Source organism: Cotesia glomerata, linkage group LG9, assembly GCF_020080835.1.
Source record: "Cotesia glomerata isolate CgM1 linkage group LG9, MPM_Cglom_v2.3, whole genome shotgun sequence".
NCBI classification, from domain to species: Eukaryota; Metazoa; Arthropoda; class Insecta; order Hymenoptera; family Braconidae; genus Cotesia; species Cotesia glomerata.
Window position 1 is genome coordinate 9,503,110 of NC_058166.1, and position 22,147 is coordinate 9,525,256.

Sequence of the window (22,147 nt, forward strand, 5' to 3'; positions counted from 1 at the left end):
TTTCACGGTCGTTTCACCGTATAAAGTTCGTTCTTACCGAGCGATCTGTCAGTCAACATCGGATACCGTTGTGAACGATATCTACTATAAATTTATTGAATATTTACGGTGCATACGCAAGTGAATCTACGACGTTATGACCGACACTGTACGCTCAATATACTGTCCAAATACGGTGATTTTACGCAACTATCACGGACAATAAAATAAAAAAAAATATAGCGGACAGTCTAGACCGAGACTCGAACCCGATTCATCTGGTCGCGCGCCTAAGACTCTACCAGCTAGGCTATCTAAGACACCGCACGAAACAATTGATTCAGTCACATCATAAGGTGTCAAAACCAAGTCATTTTTTTTTTCATTGCACAGATAAAAATAGCTTAAATAAAGTTATATTTTTTCCATGACTTCAAAATAATAATCGTAATAAGTGATTCAAATTTTTGATGATTACGAAATTCTTAATTTCGAAATTATGGTGAAATTATTAACTGTATAAAAAAAGATCTGGAAAAGAAATTGCTAAAAATTGAATTGTTAAAAAAAAATATCTCATAATAATTTTTCTTGATAACAAACAATTTTTCCGTAATTTTGAAATTAAAGTTTTCGTCTCTAAAAAAAAAAAAAAAAAACAATATTGATTATTATATTTTTCATAATCAAAAGGTATTATAGTTTCTCATTTAAGACTATAAAAAAAATTCAACACTTGTAAGCCATAAACTCTTCTGAAACGTATTGAAATGATTGATCTCTGTTGATTGCCTGTAATCTGATTAATTTTTTATAATTTTACTTTGAAATAAACAAAATTACAATAATTTAATATTTTTTTTAAATTTTTCATCCCGATTAGTTACTGAAAATTTCTCATTTACCTATCTTTTTATACACTTTGAGTATTTTTAATGAAATAAAAAAAAAATATAATCAGCACTTTTTCATTGTTGACTAGTAAAAAATTCCTGACTTACCGACATTATAAGCTCGTTTCACGGTCGTTTCACTCACAGACTACTGTGCATCTACCAACGAGTTACGGTTTTTTGACAATTTATATGTTTTCGAATGACTGTCAAATGACAGACGATCGATCGATGATCTACGATTTTTACTCAGGTAAAAAATCGGAGAAGTCAAGTAAAAATTTGGTTTTTCGAATAGTGAAGTATGATAACTATACAGAATAAAAATCATAAAGTAACAGTGAAAAACTTTCACAATGATACTCGTCGTTCACTGTCAAATGACGGCCGTTCGATAGTCAAGTGACGGTCATTCGACGATCATTTGTCGACACTGTGAATTTATGGTACATTCACCGTCGTTTCACGATCATTTTACCGTGACCACGAATCCGCCAGGGATGCCAAACTCTTTTAAAAATAGCCCATTTTTTGTAAGAATTTTTAACTTCCCGCTAAGGAAATCGAAGATTTTCAAAAATCGGGAAGTTATTGTTTTCACCCCGTTTTGCAAAAATCGAGTTTTCATCAGATCTCGACGTTTGAAGGTCACAGGAAGCTTCCCTGACTATCCCCGCGAGGTTGTCACGGTGTCTGTATGTGTGTGTGTATGTGTGTGTGTGTGTGTGTGTGTTTTTTTTTTTCCTTAGGGGGGGGGGGAGAATCCTTTTTACGGATTCTAGGCATAGCTGTTTGGCCTGGATATGTGGCGACTCGACGCAGCGTCATACTAACTCGACACTAACGCCCCTACCCACTAAACCCTAAACCCCTTTTCCTTCTTTCCTCTAATCCCTCATGGAAACCGCCGTCAGGCATTACTTCGTGAAGGGAGGATCTAGCTACTGCTCTTCCTTCTGGTGGCTAAAGTGTTAACTATCTTCCTTCTATCTTCTGCTATTTGCTCTTTTTCTTTCGGTGGAACGCAAGGCTTTAAGGACTTCTGTTGCAAACGTGTTGGTAGCGTTCCAGGCAGCTTCTGATGACAACATTGCTTCTACTAGTGAATCTGGTTGCATTCTCTGGTTCAGGATCCTCTCCAGTTCTTCACGCTGTGGATCGAAACGAGGACATACAAAGAAGACGTGCTCCGCGTCTTCAGCAGCTCCTGGGCAGGACGGGCACTCCGAAGAGTCATCGTGCTTAAAGCGGTGTAGATACTCTCGAAAACACCCATGTCCCGACAACATCTGCGTAAGATAGTAATTGACCTCACCGTGATTCCGGTTAAGCCAAATGTCGACCCGAGGTATGAGACGGTGCGTCCACCTACCCTTCTCTGCAGCATCCCATTGTAGTTGCCATCGGCCTATGCTCTTCTGCCGTTCTTCAATTCTAAGTTCTTCCGGGCTCAGTGCAGTTGACCTTTTTCGTTGGTAAAGGGCCCGTCTTTCCTCTGCTAGAACTCTAAGAGGTAGGGTTCCAGCAATGACGCACACTGCTTCTTCTGATATAGTGCGGAAGGCACTAGCTACTCGTAGGGCACTCAGTCGGTATATTGGTCCAGCTTTTCTCCATGATTCTTGGGTTTCCAGTGCATCAGCCCAAATGGATATTCCGTAAGTGAGCACTGATGTGACTACTGATGACAATAGTAGCCTCCTGCTCTGCATTGGGCCTCCGATGTTAGGCATCAGCCATGCGAGACTAGCCCTTACTACTGACGCTTTGGCACTGACATGTTCCACCTGCTGTTTGAAGTTGAGTCGTGCATTCAGCATCACTCCCAGATAACGGATAAATGGTTGTGATGTGATTTCTTGTTCTCCGACTCTCAACTTGATGGTTTCTACCATTTTTCTGCTGGTGATGAGCACTGCCTCGGTTTTATGCTTGGCTAGTTGCAAGTTCATCATGTCCATCCACAAATTGACTCGTCTGAATGTAATATCAAATGCCATTTCTATCTCTTCGAGGTGCTTTGCGACAATCACGACAGCTACGTCATCCGCATATGCTACAAGTTTGACTCCCGTAGGCAATGCTATTCTCAGGAGGCCATCATACATGATGTTCCATAGCAGAGGACCTAAGACTGATCCCTGTGGCACTCCTCCGGAGATTTCGTACACTTCCGTACCATTCGTCGTGTCATATTTCAGGAGCCTGTTCGTGAAGTAGCTCGCTACTATTCTGCGAAGGTATCCTGGTATGTTTTTTTCTTCTAGAGCCCGCATAACGCAGTCCCAGTTAGCGGAGTTGAAGGCATTCTTGATGTCCAAAGCAGCCTCCAAGCAGTATTTCTTCTTTCCACCCTTCCATCTCGTTCCGGCGATTGCATCCTTGGCTATATCAACAACCAATTTGATAGCATCCAGAGTTGACCGTCCTTTTCGGAAACCAAACTGGTTCTCTGCTAGAAGTGGATCGACTAAAGCCTCTATTCTCTGATGAATTATGCGCTCGAATATCTTGCCGGCCGTGTCTAACATGCAGAGTGGTCGGTAGGATGACGGTTCTTCCGGCGGCTTTTTCCCCTTCGGAAGTAACACTAACCGTTGCTGTTTCCACTTCTGGGGAAAAGTCCCTTCCTTCAGGCATGTATCGTAAACGTCCAGGAATAATGTTGGTGCTGCCCTAAGGATTGATTTCAGGGCAATATTAGGAATTCCGTCCAATCCCGGCGCCTTATTATTCCCTACTCGATTTCCTGCCTCTATCAACTCGTCCAACGTGATAGTTGGGATGTCTTCAGAATTGAGCTGCTCCAACTTGCAGGTGAATACCAGCTGTTGGGGAAACAACGTAGTAACAATCTTCTCTAGGAGTTGTGGACACGTAGGTGATGGCATTGGTTGGCATTTCAAGTGGGTCATAACCACCTTATACGGTCTGCCCCATGGATCTTTCTCGACTTCTGCGACCAGTTCCTTCCAGCAACGTCTTTTGCTTTCTTTGATGGCTCTGTTCAGTTCTCGACGGGCCTTTTTATACTCTGCCAACAGCTCTGCGGAGTCAGATCGTCTGTAGCCACGCTGAGACTTTCTTCTTTTTTTAAGACACTTTGAGTGTAGAATGCTAATGTGATCGTTCCACCAGTGCATTGAAGGTCTTGAATTTATGCGACGTTTCCGAGACATACTAGCGTCGCAAGCCTGGGTGACTCTTCTCATTAGGTCCTTGGTCTTCTCTTCAGCAGTTTCTACGATGATCGGATTGCAGTCTAAGGCTACTACTAAAGCAGTGGGGTCGAGAGACTTAACTTTCCACCCAACCGCGCTAGCGCTCCTGTTGTCTCTTGTTAGTTTCTGGCCAGTTGATATTTCCCATAGTATCGCACTATGGTCGCTGGCTGTATAGATGTTCAATACTTTCCAAGAAAAACCTCTTCGAGCTAAGCAACTGCTGACAAATGTAAGGTCGACAGTTGAGTTTGCCTCTCCCTTAATATACGTTGGCGTGTCACCGGTATTAAGAAGGATCACGTCCAGAGTGGCCATTGCCTCGAGAAGTGCTTTTCCACGTGTATTAGTGAACTTGCTGCCCCAGTCTGTTGCCCAGGAATTGAAGTCACCAGCTATTGCCACAGGAAAGTGTTTTCTTGCGTCCTCAGTTAGCCGATCAAGGAAGTCTTCAAAATGGTCATTAGAGAGACTAGGTGGTGCATAGCAACTGTAGAAGCGGATGCCATCTACCCATGCTGCTACGAAGCCAGCTTCTTTATTGTTGACTGTTCTCTGAAAAGGACATTTACCGCAGGACCAGATGACGGCTTTGTTAGTGCTGTCAGATTCCCAGGGTTGGTTACTCAGATGTCTATAAGGCTCACTTATAAGTGCTACATCTGCCTCTAATTCGCGCACAGTTTGCATGAGCAGGTCATGCGCAGCCTCACAATGATTGAAGTTGAGCTGCACTATCTTCATGTTCTTGGCTTCGTTATCTTCTGGAGCGCTTCTTGGAAGATGGGGCATCTGTTCGTGCCTGCATGGTGAGCCGCCTTTTCTACGCCGTGCCGTTCAAAGCACAGTGCACATTTAGCTGGATTTTTACAATCAGCAATTTTGTGTCCTTCTTTTCCGCACCTTATGCAGAGTTTAGACCGGTCGACTTCGCTTTTGCTGTGTGTGTGTGTGTGTGTGTGTGTGTGTGTGTGTGTGTGTGTGTGTGTGTGTGTGTGTGTGTGTGTGTGTGTGTGTGTGAAAGTATGTGAACCGCTTATAACTTTTGAACGGCTTGACCGATTTTATCGCGGTTGGTGCCATTCGAAAGGGCTTGATCAAACTTAGATTTTGAAAATTATTTGGACCGATTCAGATCAATAGATTTTGAGAAATCTTAAAAAAACTGAAAAAAAAAAATTTTTTTCAAATGTGGTTTTTTTGGAATAACTTTTAAACGGCTTTATGGTTCAATTCCAAAAACTAATCAGCTCTTAACCTCAAAAAACCACGTCGATCGCCACCAGTCCGGTCAAAATCGGTTGATTCGTTCGAGAGATATCGTGAACGAAAGAAAACCGAAATAAAGTGTTTTTTCGAAATAACTCCGAAATTCCTAGCGCGATCAATTCAAAATTTGATATTCTTTGTGAGGCTTGAAAAACTGCGTCGAATGCTGCCAACCGCGTGAAAATCGGTTTATTCATTCAAAAGTTATTGCGGTTTAAAAATTCAAAAAATAGTGTCTTATCAAATCTCTATCAGACTTTTGAGCTCGAAGAGCTCAAAAGCATAGGAAAGCAATCTCTTTGAGCTTGGAGAGCTCAAAATAACCCATAAATTGTATTTTTAAGCTCGAAGAGTTCAAAAACATCATTGGTGCAATTTTAAGCGCCTAAGTATGGAATTAGCGGGAAGTTGCAGGGATCGCCTTCAGGGTCAACCGTTTTCCTAATTTTTTTTTGTATGTGTTGACAACAATATTTTGTGAATGGAGTTAGAAAAAAACAATAGTCGTCCTAATAGTCATCCTAGTAAAAAAACGAAGCATCCTAATAATTATAGATACTTATCTATAATTATACATGATTATATTTGGCCATTTTTCATATATAATCATGTATAACCAATTTATATATATATTTTTTCTCGGGTAAAGATAATAAAAGTTTCAACTATATTGAATACTTTTGAATTGTATTTAAGAATTGAAAAGTATGTTACGTCCCGGTTACCTCACAGGTTTGTAAGTAACCAGTAGAACAACTGAAGCTGGAGATAAGATGTTACGACCTCCAGAGTCGTAAGTAGAGGTTCTCGAATTTACTCCAAAATAACTAACTTCGGACAATTTAATTAACAAATGAATTTATTTAACTATTTAAAATACAATTTGAAATTATACGATTGGACAACTGTTTTTTGAGATTTCTTAAAATCTACTGGTTCGAATCGGTCCAAATTGTATTCAAAATCTAAGTTTAGTCAAGCCCTTTCTAATGGCGCCAACCGCGATGAAATCGGTCTAACCGTTCAAAAGTTGTGTTGTAGGAGGTTTACACACACACACACACACACACACACACACACACACACACATTGTTATAAGAATTAAAGATTAACTTTCATTTCCTTGATCATGATTTTATTCTAAGTTCATAAAAAATCAACATTACATCTTTTTGTTTTTATAAATGAAATTAAATACTTATTAACTTTATAGCTTATGGTAGAAACCAATGTTTAGTGTAATATTACTTACATAAAGTTAATTAAAATTTTGAAAATTGAAATAGATACAGAAGATAAATTTTCTTCACAATAGTGCTGAATACAACAAATCCATTAATAATTATTATACATTTGAAATAAAAGAAAGAAAGAAAAAATAATTACTGTTATAAAACCTAAATTAAATCTGTAATAAATAAATTATATTATAACCATCCAATTAAGCTATTTAATTAAATATGATTTCACAATAAAAGTTATCACTTTTTCAACTAAAATCATTGAATCCTGCTATTTTTTTAAAATACATATATTCTTTAAACTAGTATCCAAAATAGATCATCAATATTACGTAGCATATGAAAAATTTATGAAATGAATACAATGATAGATTAAACACTTTTTACAAATACTTTGAAAAAAAAAAATAAGTTTCATTGGTGGTAAAATAAAAATTGAAAATATTGCTCCTCTGTATAATATGAGTAAATATTTCATGGGTAGCTTAGCTGATTGTTAATTGTTTAACCCTTCGACGCTTTTGGGTGTTCTTCCACTTAGCGACCCGTCAATAGTCATAAGAAGTTTTTACGCTGATGCCGCAGGTGTGGTTTCGTTCAACTTAGTGGTTAAAAAATTAAAGCTCTGCGTTGACATATTTTAATAGTTAAAATATATTTTAGTTTCAAAATGTAATTGTTTTCTATTAAATTAATATAAAAATTGGTAGAAATTATCAGTTAATTATTTAAAGAAATTACTCAATGCTTTGCAATTGCCTTGTAATTTTACAACCAAATAAAAACATAATTATTATTATCATCATCATCATCATCACCATTAGTATTGTTATTATAATTACAATTATAATTATAATTATTATTACTATTAGCAGTAGTAGTCGTAATAATAGTGATTACAGTAGTATTACTATTATTAATAATAATAATACTTGAATGATCCACTAGAAGTCTAAACTTTCTTTTAAAGGTATTTTAGCGACCTCGAAGAATATCCTAAAAAAAAAAAAAAAAAAAACGTCAAATTATTAAAATAAAATAATTCAAATAATTTCAAGACAACTTATTAAGATATAAAGTAGTGTTTTAATAACGATTTTTCAAAGTAACGACTCTTTTAAGAATGGAAGATGCTTTTGTTGTTAGTGCATTAACTTTCTACCAAAATCAATAAAAATATTAACACTAAAAATTGTCATTAAATTGCAGTAACAAACTTCAATCTACTTTCTATTAGTATGTGAACTCACTGAACTGTCTAAAGAAGCTTTTAAGGAGAAAATTTATGAATTTTATAAGTACTAACTTTCTCTAGTCAATACAAAATAACAGTGCAGATGTAATTTTAATAGTTCTATTTTTACATCTAATTTAGTCATATAGGCGGACGTATTATTGTTAACTAACATCATTTTTAACCTATTACAAAATTCCTATCTGCTATCTCATTCGCGCAAAATTTTTTAACCCTTTCCCAGTCGACCTTGAATCCCTACTCTCAATTTGAATCGTTCGTCTTACTCTTAAAATGAGAGAGCTATAGTCTATTTTTTAGAGAGGGGGCCGGAAAAACAGTAGAAGGGGACGCTTGTTTACACTACCACAACTAAACTTTCACTCATACAGCCTTACAACGGACTTTGATTGGCTCTTTCCCCACTTGACTCACATCTAGACTCACCGATACTCTGAGCCGGGAAAGGGTTAACATTTTCTGATAAAAGATTTCAATCCTTATTTGGTGTGTTCGGACCTCCCGTCCGGCGCCCTGTCATTGTTTTTTTTTCACTCAAAAAAATTCTAATTAGAAATTCAAAGTTATGAAATTAGACAAATACCCACAATTACACAGGTATCACCAGCGGAATTCAAATTTGACAACTGAACTTAATGAATATAAATTATAACAAGATATAACTCTCAAAAAAAAACTTGAAAAAGTTAATAATTCTTCCAATTTCTTCAGGAATTGTCGACAGACTATTATATATTTAAGTGAAGAATAACTTATCGAGATTTTAAAATATGGATTAAGCTCAAAAATGTTTGTTTTTTGAACTGAAAAATACAACTTTTATACATTTTCGAGCTCGAAAATCTAGTATTTTTGTGTTGGGAAAAATTTTTTTTTTTGAATTGCGATATCTCCCGAACGAATTCACTGATTTTGAAGCATTTTGCGGTATTTAATGTAGATACTAGGGTGATTTTTTTGAAAATTTTTTTTTTGCTTGACGTCTTAAAAGTTTTTTTAGGGTAAGAAAAAATTTTTCCCGCTTGAAAAAAATTTTTAATTCCAATTATAAATTAGCCTCAAAGGGGGGTCCCCTTTCCCATCTAAATAACATGGAAAAAAAATTTTTGTTAAAAAAAAACAATTATTTCTCGTGGAAAAAAAATAGTAAAAATTCTTTGACAAATGTTTCTTGTAGGAAATTAAATTCTCTACAAAATTGATCTGATATAAAATTTTCATAACTTGAACGGTTTAAAAGTTATAGGCCCTCAAAGTAGAAACAAGTATTTATGGATTTTAAATGAATGCACATAAAGGGATTTTTTTTAATTTTCACTTTTTATCATCATTTTCAAACAAAAATAACATTATTTATGGGCAACTAAGCTTGGCGCACCGATACTGGCCCATGCTTGGGTAATCAGCCTTGGCCAACCCAATGATTACCTGAGCCTGGGCCAAGACTGGTTCGCTATAGAATGGCCGTGGCAAAATAACTCAGCCTTTGGCCAAGACTGAAAATTAGTTAATTTTCATCAAAACACAATATTAAATAACATAAATAATATAAATAATAAACCGTCACACTTCGTCACCATGTAGATTTAGCTTAAAAAAATGATGAGATGTACATTAGCTTATCTATGTAGGTGTAGGGGTTAGTTATCGGTCAGGCAAACACGCAGCTCGGGTTCGAATCTCGGTTAGAACACATGCGATTTTCACTTCATTTCTATAATCAGCGAAAGTTAGGTTTAAATTAAGAGTTAAACGGTCTAAACTTACGTTGGCTCTACATCAAAATTAAAATAAAAAGAAATAATTAAAAAAATTTTTTTTATCATTTTTTATTAAACGGGATGGGCTAGATATGAAAATTAACTATGGCCCAGTTTTGGTAACCAGCTAGATGCGTGGTAACCAGACTTAGGCCATCGTTATCATTCCAGAGTTAAACCAAAACTGGGCCAACTCTGGCTTACAAGCCTGGCTTAGGGTTCTGCATAGTTGGGCCAGGCCTGGGCCCGCCGCACTTTCCTACATAGATATAGGCCTCAAACTCGTGACGTCACTTCAAGCCGTCAGAATCCCTACCTTTACGCATATGTATCGAAAATAACTATTTTTATTTTGTGGAGAAACTGGAAAAAAATTCAAAATTTTTATTTTAAGTTAACGGTTGAACTACAAAAAATAATATACTAGTTAGAAGGATAATAATTACTGTAGTTTTTATTTGAAAATAATGATAAAAAGTGAAAATGAAAAGTTTAAAAAATCTCTTTATGCGCATTTATTTAAAATCCATAAATACTTGTTTCTCCTTTGAGGGCCTATAACTTTTAAACCGTTTAAGTTATGAAAATTTTATATCAGATCAATTTTGTAGAGAATTTAATTTCCTATAAGAAACATTTGTCAAAGAATTTTTACTATTTTTTTTCCACGAGAAATAATTGTTTTTTTAAACAAAAATTTTTTTTCCATGTTATTTAGATGGGAAAGGGGACTCCCCTTTGAGGCTAACTTATAATTGGAATTAAAAATTTTTTTCAGGCGGGAAAAATTTTTTCTTACCCTCAAGAAACTTTTAAGACGTCAAGCAATAAAAAAATTTTCAAAAAAATCACCCTAGTAGATACACAAAAAAAATAACACTTTCCTTTGAATACGATCTGACGTAAAATTTTACAATGATGTAAGAAATTTTTTTCGAATTCGTTTGACAACGATATTTCTTGGACGAACGAATCGATTTTCATTCGGATTGCGGCACTTAACGTAGTTTTCTTGAGTACAACAAAATTATTTATTATTTGCAAAATGATAGGACAAGAAATTTCAAAGTTTCTTGAAAAAAAACATCTGCAATGTTAGCATTAGCACAATCCAGCATTGCCCGAGATTATTAATGATTGCACGGAATCTAATCAAGCAATCAAATTATAATTAGAGCAACTAATTAGCAGGAAATTCGACACCATAAACAAATTTTGATGCTTGTATAATGATCAAGATATTGATCGTCAATGCTGGACAAGTCAATGCCAGCTTTACAGAAGTGAAAAAAAAAACTTTTAAACTTCCCGCTAAGAAAATCGGGAAGTTATTGGTTTTATTCCGTTTTTCGAAAATCGAGTTTTCATAAGATCTCGACGTTTTGAGGTCCTAGGAAGCTTCCCTTAATGTTTTCGCGATGATGTCCGTGTGTCTGTATGTATGTATGTATGTATGTATGTATGTATGTATGTATGTATGTATGTATGTATGTAACCCTTTTATAACTTTTGAACGGCTTGACCGATTCCATCGCGGTTGGCGCCATTCAAAAGGGTTTGACCAAACGTAGATTTTGAATACACTTTGGACCGATTCGGACCATTAGATTTTGAGAAATCTAAAAAAAAACTACAAAAAAAATTTTTTTCAAATGTGGTTTTTTTGGAATAACTTTTCAACGGCTTTATCGATCGATTTAAAAAACTACTCAGCTCTTAACATCAAAAAACCACGTCCATTGCCGTCAGTCCGGTCAAAATCGGTTGATTCGTTCGTGAGTTATCGTTGTCGAAAGAAAACCGAAAAAAGTGTTTTTTCGGAATCACTCCGAAATCCCTAGTTCGATCAATTCATAGTCAAAGATTCTTTATGAAGCTTCAAAAACTGCGTCGAATGCTGCCAACCGCGTGAAAATCGGTTCATTCATTCAAAAGTTGTTGCCGTTTGAAAATTCAAAAAATTGTGTTTTATTAAACTGCTATTAGAGTTTTGAGCTCAGAAAGCTCAAAATGACACAAAAATTATATTTTTGAGCTCGAAGAGCTCAAAAACGTAATGTGTAATTTTGAGCGCTTAAGTACAAAATGAGCGGGAAGTTGCAGAGATGGCCTTTAGGGTCAACGTCGTCCTAATTTTTTAAAAATTTATTAACAACTTTTTGTCAAATTGACTGATTTTGATGTGGTTTGCGGCAATCGACGTTGTTTTTGCCGGTTAAGAGCTGATTAAATTATGGGAACAAACGGTATAGTAGTTTAAAAGTTAATCTAAAATAAAAATTTTTTAGAAGCCGCGTTTCGAACGATTTACATACACTTACACGTACAAATTACATGATTTATTTTTTTTTTTCTAAAAAATTTCTTTTTCTTTGTTCCGGATTTTATTGTCAATCAATTTTAAACAAAAAGATAATGATTTTTTAACTCAACATTGATGATAAAAAACAATTTTATTCCTCATAAATTTTGAGAACATCTTGTAAAATATTTATTTCAGTTTCTGAATTGCCCTTCAATTTTCTGTACGACACCAGCTGTTAATGTATCAATGGTTAAAAACAAAAAGATGTTTTTTATTCAAAGTCAAAGATATCTCGCTAAAATTTTTCTAAGCCCGTGGTACGAACAAAATTTTTAAATATTTTTTTTACTCTATATCCTAAAGTTGCGTGAAAATTGTAGCTTCTAAAAATTTTTAATTTTTTAGTTTCACAATTCTCTCTTTGAAATCTCGATACGGTCATTTCCTACTTGAATACAGCCTGTCAAAAATCACTAAAGACATCGGAAATTTTATTTGCTTTCTCAATTTTTGAGTAGTGTCTTTCTGATATAATTTCTATTCATCATGTTCAGTTTTCAAATTTGAATTCCGATGATTACACTTTTGTAATTGTGTGTATTCATTTTAGGGTTGCAGTCAACTAGTCAGACTAACAACATTCCGAATTAATAAATTACTAGAACTTAGAAAGTAAATACTAAATGTAATTTAAAATAATTAATTTTACAAATTTTAAAATTCCGAAAAATATAATCTTAAATAAAGAAAAAACTAAAGCTATATTAATAGAATCTTTCAAAGTCACTAAGTCTCAATAAATTAAAAAACATAACAACGAAAATTTATACGCCAAAATGAATGAACAGACGAACACTCATTTAGCCGAAAAATGTCAATAATTTTATATTTAGATTAGAAAGTTTTTTAAATTAATTATTTTCATCAATTTTAAATTAATTAATTTTTGAAAATTAATTTTATTTTAATTTACAAGCATGTATGGAAAACACTCAAATTTCATGATTGTAAAGGTGGACCATCTAAGAAAAGTTTCCAATTTTTTGGATGAGTAATTTTCGGCCGAATCATTATTCGGATAGATAAGTATTCGGATGAATATACGTCGGAACAACCCTTTTTCGAAATCAAATTAATGTTAACTCTTGAGGAATATAAGATTTATATTTACTTTTATTCGATAACCCGGTGTTTTATAATTCACAAAATTGTTTTTCGGCTGGTATTCTATTTAAGCTAATGTATTTTATAAACTTTGAATGTAGCGGAATTTTAAATTTTCTAGAGTTTTAATAATTCGGAATGTTGTCGATCTGACTAGTTGACCGCAATCCTCATTTTATAACTTTTAATTTTCAACTTAAATTTTCTCTGGTAAAAAGAATGGCGGGGTGCCGGCGCAGGGGATTACACACCATTTAAGTCGTAATAGTTACTCATCAGGTAGCCACATGTATTACAATTATCCACAGGTTCGGTAAAATCTGGCGCCAAGTTCCGTTCAAATCTCCGTTGATAGAGCGCCAGAACTACTGAATTTATAGTTTCTTACAGTCCATGTGCGCACCCGTTGCCGTCATTTGTAATAAACTATCACTGCTCATGAGGATGTTCATCTTACAAAATCATTCATATTCCCAAAACAATTCAAACGACTATAAAAATGGATTGTAAAGATATTTTCTGAGATTGCATTGTATTATTATTTTAGTATTTTTACTGTTTAAACTTTACTTGATTTACTTGATACTATTTGATAAATTTAAGACATGGGCGTTTAAGGGGGTATTCTGGTCTTGAAATTTGAAAAAATCGATTTTTTTGCATATTTTCAAAATTTAGACCCTTACAAATATGTTCTTAAATGGATTTTTCAAAATTCGAATTATTTTAGGAGATACAGTGGATTTTGTGACGCGGCTGGTTCGTTAAACTGGTGTCAATGGCAACAAGTCGCAGCTGAGAACACTCTTGAAGGCTTTGTCCATGAACATCCCCCTCTGAATGAAAAAGTGATGAAAGTAATTGAGCCTATTTATACAAGCTTGTTGTCTGATGATTTATTACATCAATGTTTGGGGTCCGAAACTCAAAATAATAATGAATCATTCAATTCATTGATGTGGACTTTTCCTCCAAAACATATTCACGCTGGAACTCAGACAATTGAAATTGCTACTTATTTAGCTGTTGTCATTTTTAATGAAGGTTATTTACCGATCTTAAAAATAATGGATGCTAGTTTCTGCTGCTTCAAAAAAAGACAGAACAACTCGGTTAGCAGAAAGAATTTCGCAAGAAATTGCATATGAAGTAGAAGAAGGCCCTATATATGGATCTGGGATCGCTGATTAGTCCAAAGTATTAAATATGACTATCCGAGTTTTTCTACTAGAATTGTTTCTCTAACTTCAAGCGTGATTTTCTCGAAACTACTTTTTTTGAAGTGGTAACTTATTTTGAAGTAGTTTTGATTTTTCTTTTTATAATTTTTTTTTTTTTATATTCTCGAAATGTCAATAAATATGATATAAAAAAATGGATAGTACAAATTTGTTCTATTTTTTTTTATCTTAATTTGAAAAATGTCTAAAATTTAAGCTTCTAGACCAGAATACTCCCTTCAGGCATACACATTTGGATCTACCGAACTTTTTGATAAAAAATTGATAGATAATATTTACTAACATTAAATGATACTTTTTTAAGCATGAATTATGGGAAGATATGGTATATCTGAAAATTACATTATAAAAATTTTGATAAACCATCAATAATTTGTCAATTTTCCATTTTACTTATTATGTGTGTAACATAAGAAGTTAAGTTTTTATTTAAGTGTTTCTAATCTAATATATTTCAAGTCTAATATATTTAATACTAGAACTATCGTCATTTCCTTACTGTAACTTCCAAAAACTAATACCTTTACTATATAACCAAGAACTAATAACTCTATTGTATATTATTGAAACAAGTAATAAAAAATAAAAACTACGAGCCAGGTAAAAAAGAATAGGAGAAACTATTTTTATACTATACTCAAAGACATTTGATTTCGATGCAGAAAAATAAATACATCAATAGTTCACCACCAACATTTTAGATCGATTTACCGCACTGTTTCCAAATAACTAATTTTTTAAATTGATTTTTTTACACATAAAGGTATGGAAAGCCAATAAAGTTAGTATGAAATCTTTCGTACCGCAAGAGTGATGCAGTACGATTTAGTAAAATATGAATTGCGTGACTCAACTACTTTAAAGAAACTTTTTAAACAAAGAATAATCGTCTTGAAAATAAAAAAAGTTCTGCGTTATTTTGTTGAGAAATCGAATTTTTTGATGAGGGAAGACTCTTACTGAGAATTTTTGTTTGTAATAGGAAAGATTTTTTGTTTTTCTATGAATAATTGGTTTTTAAGGTAGAGCAGAAGAAAAATAATTTTTTTAGTATGAACTTACTTGTGACTGTATTTATTGCGAACAGTCGATAGAGCATCTTTATTTTTCCTATGAAGACCTTGGTTAAGTAAATTTACTATATGCTTGATGTCATCAATTGTGTATCCAGTATAGTATTCTAAAGTTGGAGTCCATCCGCCAAGATCTTTCATTTGGAGAGCAAGAAAAAGAGCAGCAGAAGCTAACTTGCTATCACTGAACATTATTGTTGCATAATCCATTAAGGAATATTCCAAAATATAACGAGCTAGTGTTAAAGTTGGCATTGATATTTTTATGCACTAAAAAAGGAGAAAAAAATTAATAGTATTAACACCCAGTCTCTACGATTGCAGCTTTATATTTCTTTCCTAGACAAAGAAGAATTTAGAAAAACTCTGCTACGTAATAGATTTTTTAATTATCTATTTCGTAGCGGAGCGTGTTTTTCGAAAATCTCATTTGTTTAAAAGAAAAACATAAAACTGCAATAGCTTTATAATCGTCAGTGCACCAAGGATAGTACCGTTTATCGCAGTGAGTGCGACGCGAGAAAAAGAGGGGACCGGCTGTTAATACTTAAGATATTTTGTATTATAAAATTCTTCTGAACTATATTTTTAATTATACATAAATATTTCAAAAAGAATTTATATAATTTAAAAAAAAAAATTCTTAAATTCTTAAAAAAAAACAACAGAAAAACTGTAAGAAATTTTCAATATGAATTAAAAATTATTAGTCCACTTAAATGTAATTAAAATAAAAATAACATAAGTAAATAACGAAAACAGAAAGAAACAGAGTATTCTAAAATAATAAATAAAAAACAATTACTCTTGCATATCGTCGAAGAAATCGGTAGGACAATGGAATCCCCAAATCAAAATCAACTATTTTTAGGACATTCATCTCCATTCTAATAAGTTCACGTTGACTGTAAGCACCGTCACATATGTATAAAAAATCCTCAATCATTGGTGGGATTCTTTCCTGCAAAATAAAAATTAAGAAAAAAAATAAATTTATTTTGTCATGAAATAAATGATATTAAACGATTAAAATAGATTACTTACGTCGAATTTACTAGCAATAAATAAACTAGCTGCTCCTAACAATTGTAAAGTTTCTTTTCCTACAGTTACCTTAGTCAAATATAAGTCGACTAATTTAATAGCTAAATATAAAGTTTCATGATTCAACTCAAATGATTCTTGAACTTCAATCATCCAATCAACTAATAAAGACCTCATCCATCGTGATAAACAAACTTGTTTTTCCATATAATCACCAATAAGAAAATTTCTTTCTCGGCTTTTAAGGTATTCAAATATCTCCATTGCATACTGCGATACTTGGTAAGGATCACGCCAATTTTCAACATCAAAGTCCCATAAAACACCAGAAGGTAACTGTCGAACTGGTGTTTTATCTAAATATTCAACACTTTGTTTGGTTGGAGTGTTGACAGAAGTTCTTTTAGATTTACCTATTTTTTGAACTATAGTTTCTTCTTCAATCTAAAAATTATCATCAATTAAAGGATCTATTAATTTTTACACTTCAAGATAATTTAACTTACTCTATCGATATTTAGTTCGATTTTTTTGTCATTTCCTTGAGATAAATCTTCTAGTGCACTAACATACAAAGAACTATCGTTCGATTTTTCTACATCAATTGATTTTTGATTTTCACTTTTTTGTGGAATGCCTTTTTTTACTTCTAATTTTTTTGTAGTCCTTGTAACTTTGCTGACATTTTTTAATTTTGATGAGGGCTTATCAATTACAGCAATGGGCTTTACAATAACTTTTTCAGTATTCCTAAGTGTATATGTGGAGCTAACCGGTTTGGCTTGTGTTTTTTTTACCACTTTTTTTGGATCAGCCAATTGAACACCTAATGATTTTCCAATAGCCTAAAAAAATAATATTTCAATTAGCAATTCAAATTTAATGAAAATATCATAATTAAAAACAAATACTTACATTTGTAATATTTCCAAGGGCTGATCTCTTAATCATTTTGTCTTTGAGAGGCGATGCGTCTGCTTTTCGTTTAAACCTCAAATCTTTAGCAGTCACGAGCGGTTTTATATTTATTTGATCAGCTGCTTTTTGATTTCTTGTAGTAATACTTTTTTTTACTGCGTTAACCATCATGACGGGTTTATTTTGGCTATTAATCGCTTTAGATGGTGCCATCATCTACTTGAAACCGATTTTATTTTCAACAGTATCAATACTGAATCCTAAAATGTAACTTTTAGTGTCATGAGTCCATAAAGAGATAATTATTCATTTTATTTAATTATAAAAAAAATTGAATAACAAAAAAGTAGGATATAATAGTACAAATTATGACATTGAAATCAGTGGAAATTTTACCTTTTTTTAGTTGCATTTATAAAATAAATAAGTACTAAAAAATTACTTTAAAAAAAAATTGAGTCATTGTTTTTTGAAATTTTTACAAATGGATTTTTTAAAAATTTTATAGTACTAATTTATTTGTTAAATAAATCATTGGTGTGAATTTAGCGGACAATTAATAATTGAAAAATTTTTATTATTTTCAAACTTGATTATTGTCATTAAAAAAAATCTAAAAAATTACACAAACCAATTATGAACGATTACTAAAAGCATTTTTTATATTTTTTTTTTTTTTTTTTTTTTTTTTTTGTAATGAATTAATTGCTATAAATATTTAAAGAATTGTTAGACGTCTACATCCATGCTCATAAAAAATCATGACACTGAAATCAGCAGATATCGTAAAATTTTCTAATTTTATTCAAAAACAAAAAAGTTGTACTTGAAAAATATTTCTTTAAAATTGTGAGTACTTAGTTGTCTTTAATATTTAAATGCAAATTGAAAAAAATTCTTTTTAAAATAATACGTTTGTTTAAAAAATCAAAAAGATCAAAAATCTGTTAATTTCAGGTCGTAAAAAATCCTAAAATTTTTCAGATGTTTTTCGGTATCGTTGCAAATTACAATCCAATAATAACGCATAAATAACTATATAGAAATGTTTACAAACATAAATTAACTAAATATCATTGTTTTGATTAAAATAATCCATAATCCATCTTTGTAACGTATAAAGAAAATATTAATAATACTTACTCTTGATCACCTGCATGTATGAGATTATTTGATCACAGTTATAGCGAGTAAATAATTTGTATAGTTAGACGAAAATTCTAATGAACTCAAGCCGGTATTCAAAGTGGATGTAAGGTTAAGAAAATATGTTATATATTATGAATTGTAAATTTTGTATAAAGATTTAAATGAAGTAATTGTCCATTCATCTTTTAGTTAATATCAAAAATTTATACGACGATTTTAAATGAATTGACAATTTTCACACTAACAAGTATTGTAAACAATGCTAACATGTACTTATAGTATTATGAAATAGATTACTTTACTTGAGAAAAAACGCGGGAACAGTCATTTGGAAGATTAATGCTCCAATTTTAATAAAAGATGAATAAACCATGTGATAAATAAATCTCAAAATTTCAAAACTGAAAACAGTCAATCAAAAATAACTTAAATTTTAAGCAATACTTGTTAATTATTTGAACTTTTATACTTTAAAGATTGAGTATAAATATCATAAGTAACTTCGGTAAGCTCCAACAAAATAATTTCATGAATTAAATAGTCACCTGCTTGTTTTGGAGTAAACGTAATCAGACGCACCAGCTCAATGTCGATTATATAAATAGAAAGTTTTTACAATGCGTTTTATCTTATTCAGTCCGAAAATTTATTGGTAACTGATACTTGTTAATATAATACCATTTTTTTAATTTCTTTTTTTCTTTTTCATCTGACGAAAAGAACTTCCGACCACTACTAACTGCTAAATGTATGCTAGGAGAATCAACAGTTCTTTTTCGACGCTTGCAGCGCTCAACCTACCCTACAGAAGAATTTGGTAATTAATTTGTTATGTCCGATGATATGATAGGTGTCGTTAATGCATTACGCGGCAAATTCCCTATAATTTGAATTATTTAACTTAATTTATAATAAATTATAAACAATGCATTTTACTATATAGAACTCAAAAAATTGTTATAGCACATAAATTAAAGTATAGTAATCTCTTTCAACAAACAATGAACAAAACTAACTTTGTCAACATTTCCCAGAACTATAAAAAGTACAAACAAGCTTGCTCATGTTACTCGACAACTAAACCTTTGTTAAAAAATAGAAATTCCATCTGTGATGGCATCCCTGTCGTTAGTTTCAAATACGGGTTCGAAAGCGTGCATCAGTTTCGACGCTCAACTGTTGCGGAATAGTGAATAGTAGAATGAGAATAGTTATTGTCAAGGTCAATAGATTGTACTGCCTCCTTTTGGATTGGGTGTAAGTTGTAGTAATGCGGAATTACATTTAAACCTGGTACTATTTATATGATATTGAAATTTGCAGACACTTTACATTTTTTTGATTTTTCTTGAATAATACACCAGGTTTAGAAAATTATCTTTAAAAATTTGCATTTGTAATTTTTTAAAGCTTCTTACGATAAAATTTTTTAACTAAATTTTTCTTGCTATAACTTATTTGTTAAAAAATTTTTTTAAATTATCAAATTTCTCTCAATTTCAGTATCATTTATTGATTCATTTGAATTTATTATTGAAAACTATTAGATTAAATGAAGAAAAAGGAAAACTTTCGTTAAGGAGCACACCTAATGTGATAGCTTAAAAAAGAAGGCGATTTTTGGGAATTAAAAAAAAAAACTATTGTATCAATTCGGCTGCCCAATTTTAAACACAGTAACTGCAAAATTTTTATACCTGATTTTTTTTTAGTATTGCTGCATTTTTTATAACTTTTAGACCTTAATTTCAAGTATTTTTTCTTTAAAAATATTTATATTCAAGTATTTTCTATTCATAAATCAAATTTTTTATCAATTTGGCGGGTAAACTTTTTTTTTAATAAGAAAAATTGGAAAAAATTTTGAAATGTTAGTTATTGTGTTTTGAAATTGGGTAGCCGAATTGTTTTAAAATTTTTAGAGTATATTTATACATATTTTAAGAATACACAGTAAAATTTTTGATTAGCGTTGACAACAATAACTCACGAACGAATCAACCGATTTCGACTGAGCTGGTGACGATCGACGTGGTTTTTTGATGTTAAGAACTGATTAGTTTTTGGAATCGATCGGTGAAGCCGTTTGAAAGTTATTTTAAAAAAATTACAGTTGGAAAAATTTTTTTCGTGGTTTTTTTGAGATTTCTCAAAATCTACCGGTTCGAATTGGTCCAAATTGTATTCAAAATCTAAGTTTGGTCCGTACTAAAAATAGTTAATGTTCTGAAAAATATTTTTTTTTTAACTTCCTGCTAAGAAAATTGAAAGTTTTCGAAAATCAGTAAGTTATTGGTTTTACCCCGAAAATCAAGTTTTCATCAGATCTTGACGTTTTGAGGTCCTAGGATACTTTCCTGACGATTTTCACGATGGTGCCTGGATGTATGTGTGTGTGTGTGTGTGTTTTTTTTTTTTTAACGAGGGGAAATCTTTTAAAGACACTGACAGATGATGTTATCGGTAGTGTAGGATATCCACCCACTAAACCCCCTTTCTCCTTGTTCCCTCAACAAAGGTGCGAGGAAGACTGAATCGGATTCCGCGTTAGCCCCAGAGTTGAACGACGGGGCCATGCCTGGGACATTATTGGGAAGCCCATCTTGGCAAACCTATATTGTCCCATGCCCGGGCCATAACTGGGCCTTCAGCCTTGGCCATTCCAATGATTACCCAGGCTTGGGCCAAGACTGAATAACCTATAGCCTTGGCCAAGCCTAGAGTCACCCTAACTTGGGCCAAGTTTGTGTAACTTAACCTCGGCCGTTGGATGGTAACCCTAACATGGGCCAAGACTGAATGACCTTGCCTTGGCCAATGAATGGTAACCCTAACTTGGGCCAAGATTGTGTAACCTAACCTCGGCCGTTGGATGGTAACCCTAACATGGGCCAAGACTGAATAAACTAGCCTTGGCCAAGCCTAGAGTCACCCTAACTTGGGCCAGGACTGGGCAATCTAGCCTTAGTCAACCCAATGATTACCCGAGCTTGGACTAGAACTGGGTCCCCCAGCCATGGCCATTCAATGGCGATTCAGACTTGGGCCAGGACTGAGCAACCTAGCTTTGGCCGACTCAATGATTACCCGAGCGTAGCCAAGACTGGGATGCCTAGCCTTGGCCGTTGAATGGCAACCCAGACTTGATCCAGAATTGGGCAACCTAACTTTGGCCATTCAATGGGAAATCCAAATTTAATTAATCTTTAAGTAATAGAATTTGGAACAGTAAATATTTATTACTTAACGAATATTTCATAGCAAATGCTAAAATTGAAAATTTATTATGTCAACAAAACAATTGTATATCGTCAAAATTGATACGGTCTTAAAAAAAAAATTAAAATATTATAGTATGATATTAAAAACCCATGTAGGAGTCCCCAGAGTTGAACGACGGGGCCAAGCTTGCGCCAACACTGGGACGCCAGGCTTGGCGTCCCAGATTTGGGTCAAGACTGGGGAACTCAGCCTTGACCGTTCCTTTGGTGAACCAGACTTAGGCCAAGGCTGGGTTAACTAGCCTCGGCCGTCCAATGGCGCGCCAGTCTTGGGCCAAGACTGGCTCACCTAGCTCTGGCCATTTGATGGTACGCCAGACTTGGGCCAAGGATGGGTTACCTAGTCTTGGCCAT

The 22,147-nt window shown here is 33.2% G+C and overlaps 1 protein-coding gene and 1 long non-coding RNA gene across 4 annotated transcripts; one reads left to right on the top strand and one right to left on the bottom strand.

Annotated features, from left to right (window-relative positions):
- Positions 1–601: 601 nt before the first annotated feature.
- LOC123271960 lies at positions 602–12,720 on the top strand. The gene is made up of 3 exons (XR_006510992.1): positions 602–614; positions 2,462–2,464; positions 12,534–12,720. It is a non-coding gene; the product is annotated as an uncharacterized LOC123271960 (long non-coding RNA).
- LOC123271857 (G2/mitotic-specific cyclin-B3) lies at positions 6,886–19,269 on the bottom strand. Of its 3 annotated transcripts, none has more exons than XM_044738365.1 (7): positions 19,058–19,269; positions 17,361–17,623; positions 16,952–17,290; positions 16,446–16,889; positions 16,207–16,362; positions 15,391–15,671; positions 6,886–7,599 (listed from the first exon to the last, which is right to left on the bottom strand). In XM_044738365.1, the coding sequence occupies exons 2-7, from the start codon at positions 17,577–17,579 to the stop codon at positions 7,548–7,550; spliced, it is 1,491 nt and encodes a 496-aa protein (XP_044594300.1). In that variant the 5' UTR covers positions 17,580–17,623; positions 19,058–19,269; the 3' UTR covers positions 6,886–7,547. The 3 variants fall into 3 exon arrangements, with proteins under 3 accessions (XP_044594300.1, XP_044594301.1, XP_044594302.1); XM_044738366.1 differs by lacking the exon at positions 19,058–19,269 and adding an exon at positions 18,507–18,662; XM_044738367.1 differs by lacking the exon at positions 6,886–7,599 and having other exon boundaries at positions 15,387–15,671.
- Positions 19,270–22,147: the final 2,878 nt, after the last annotated feature.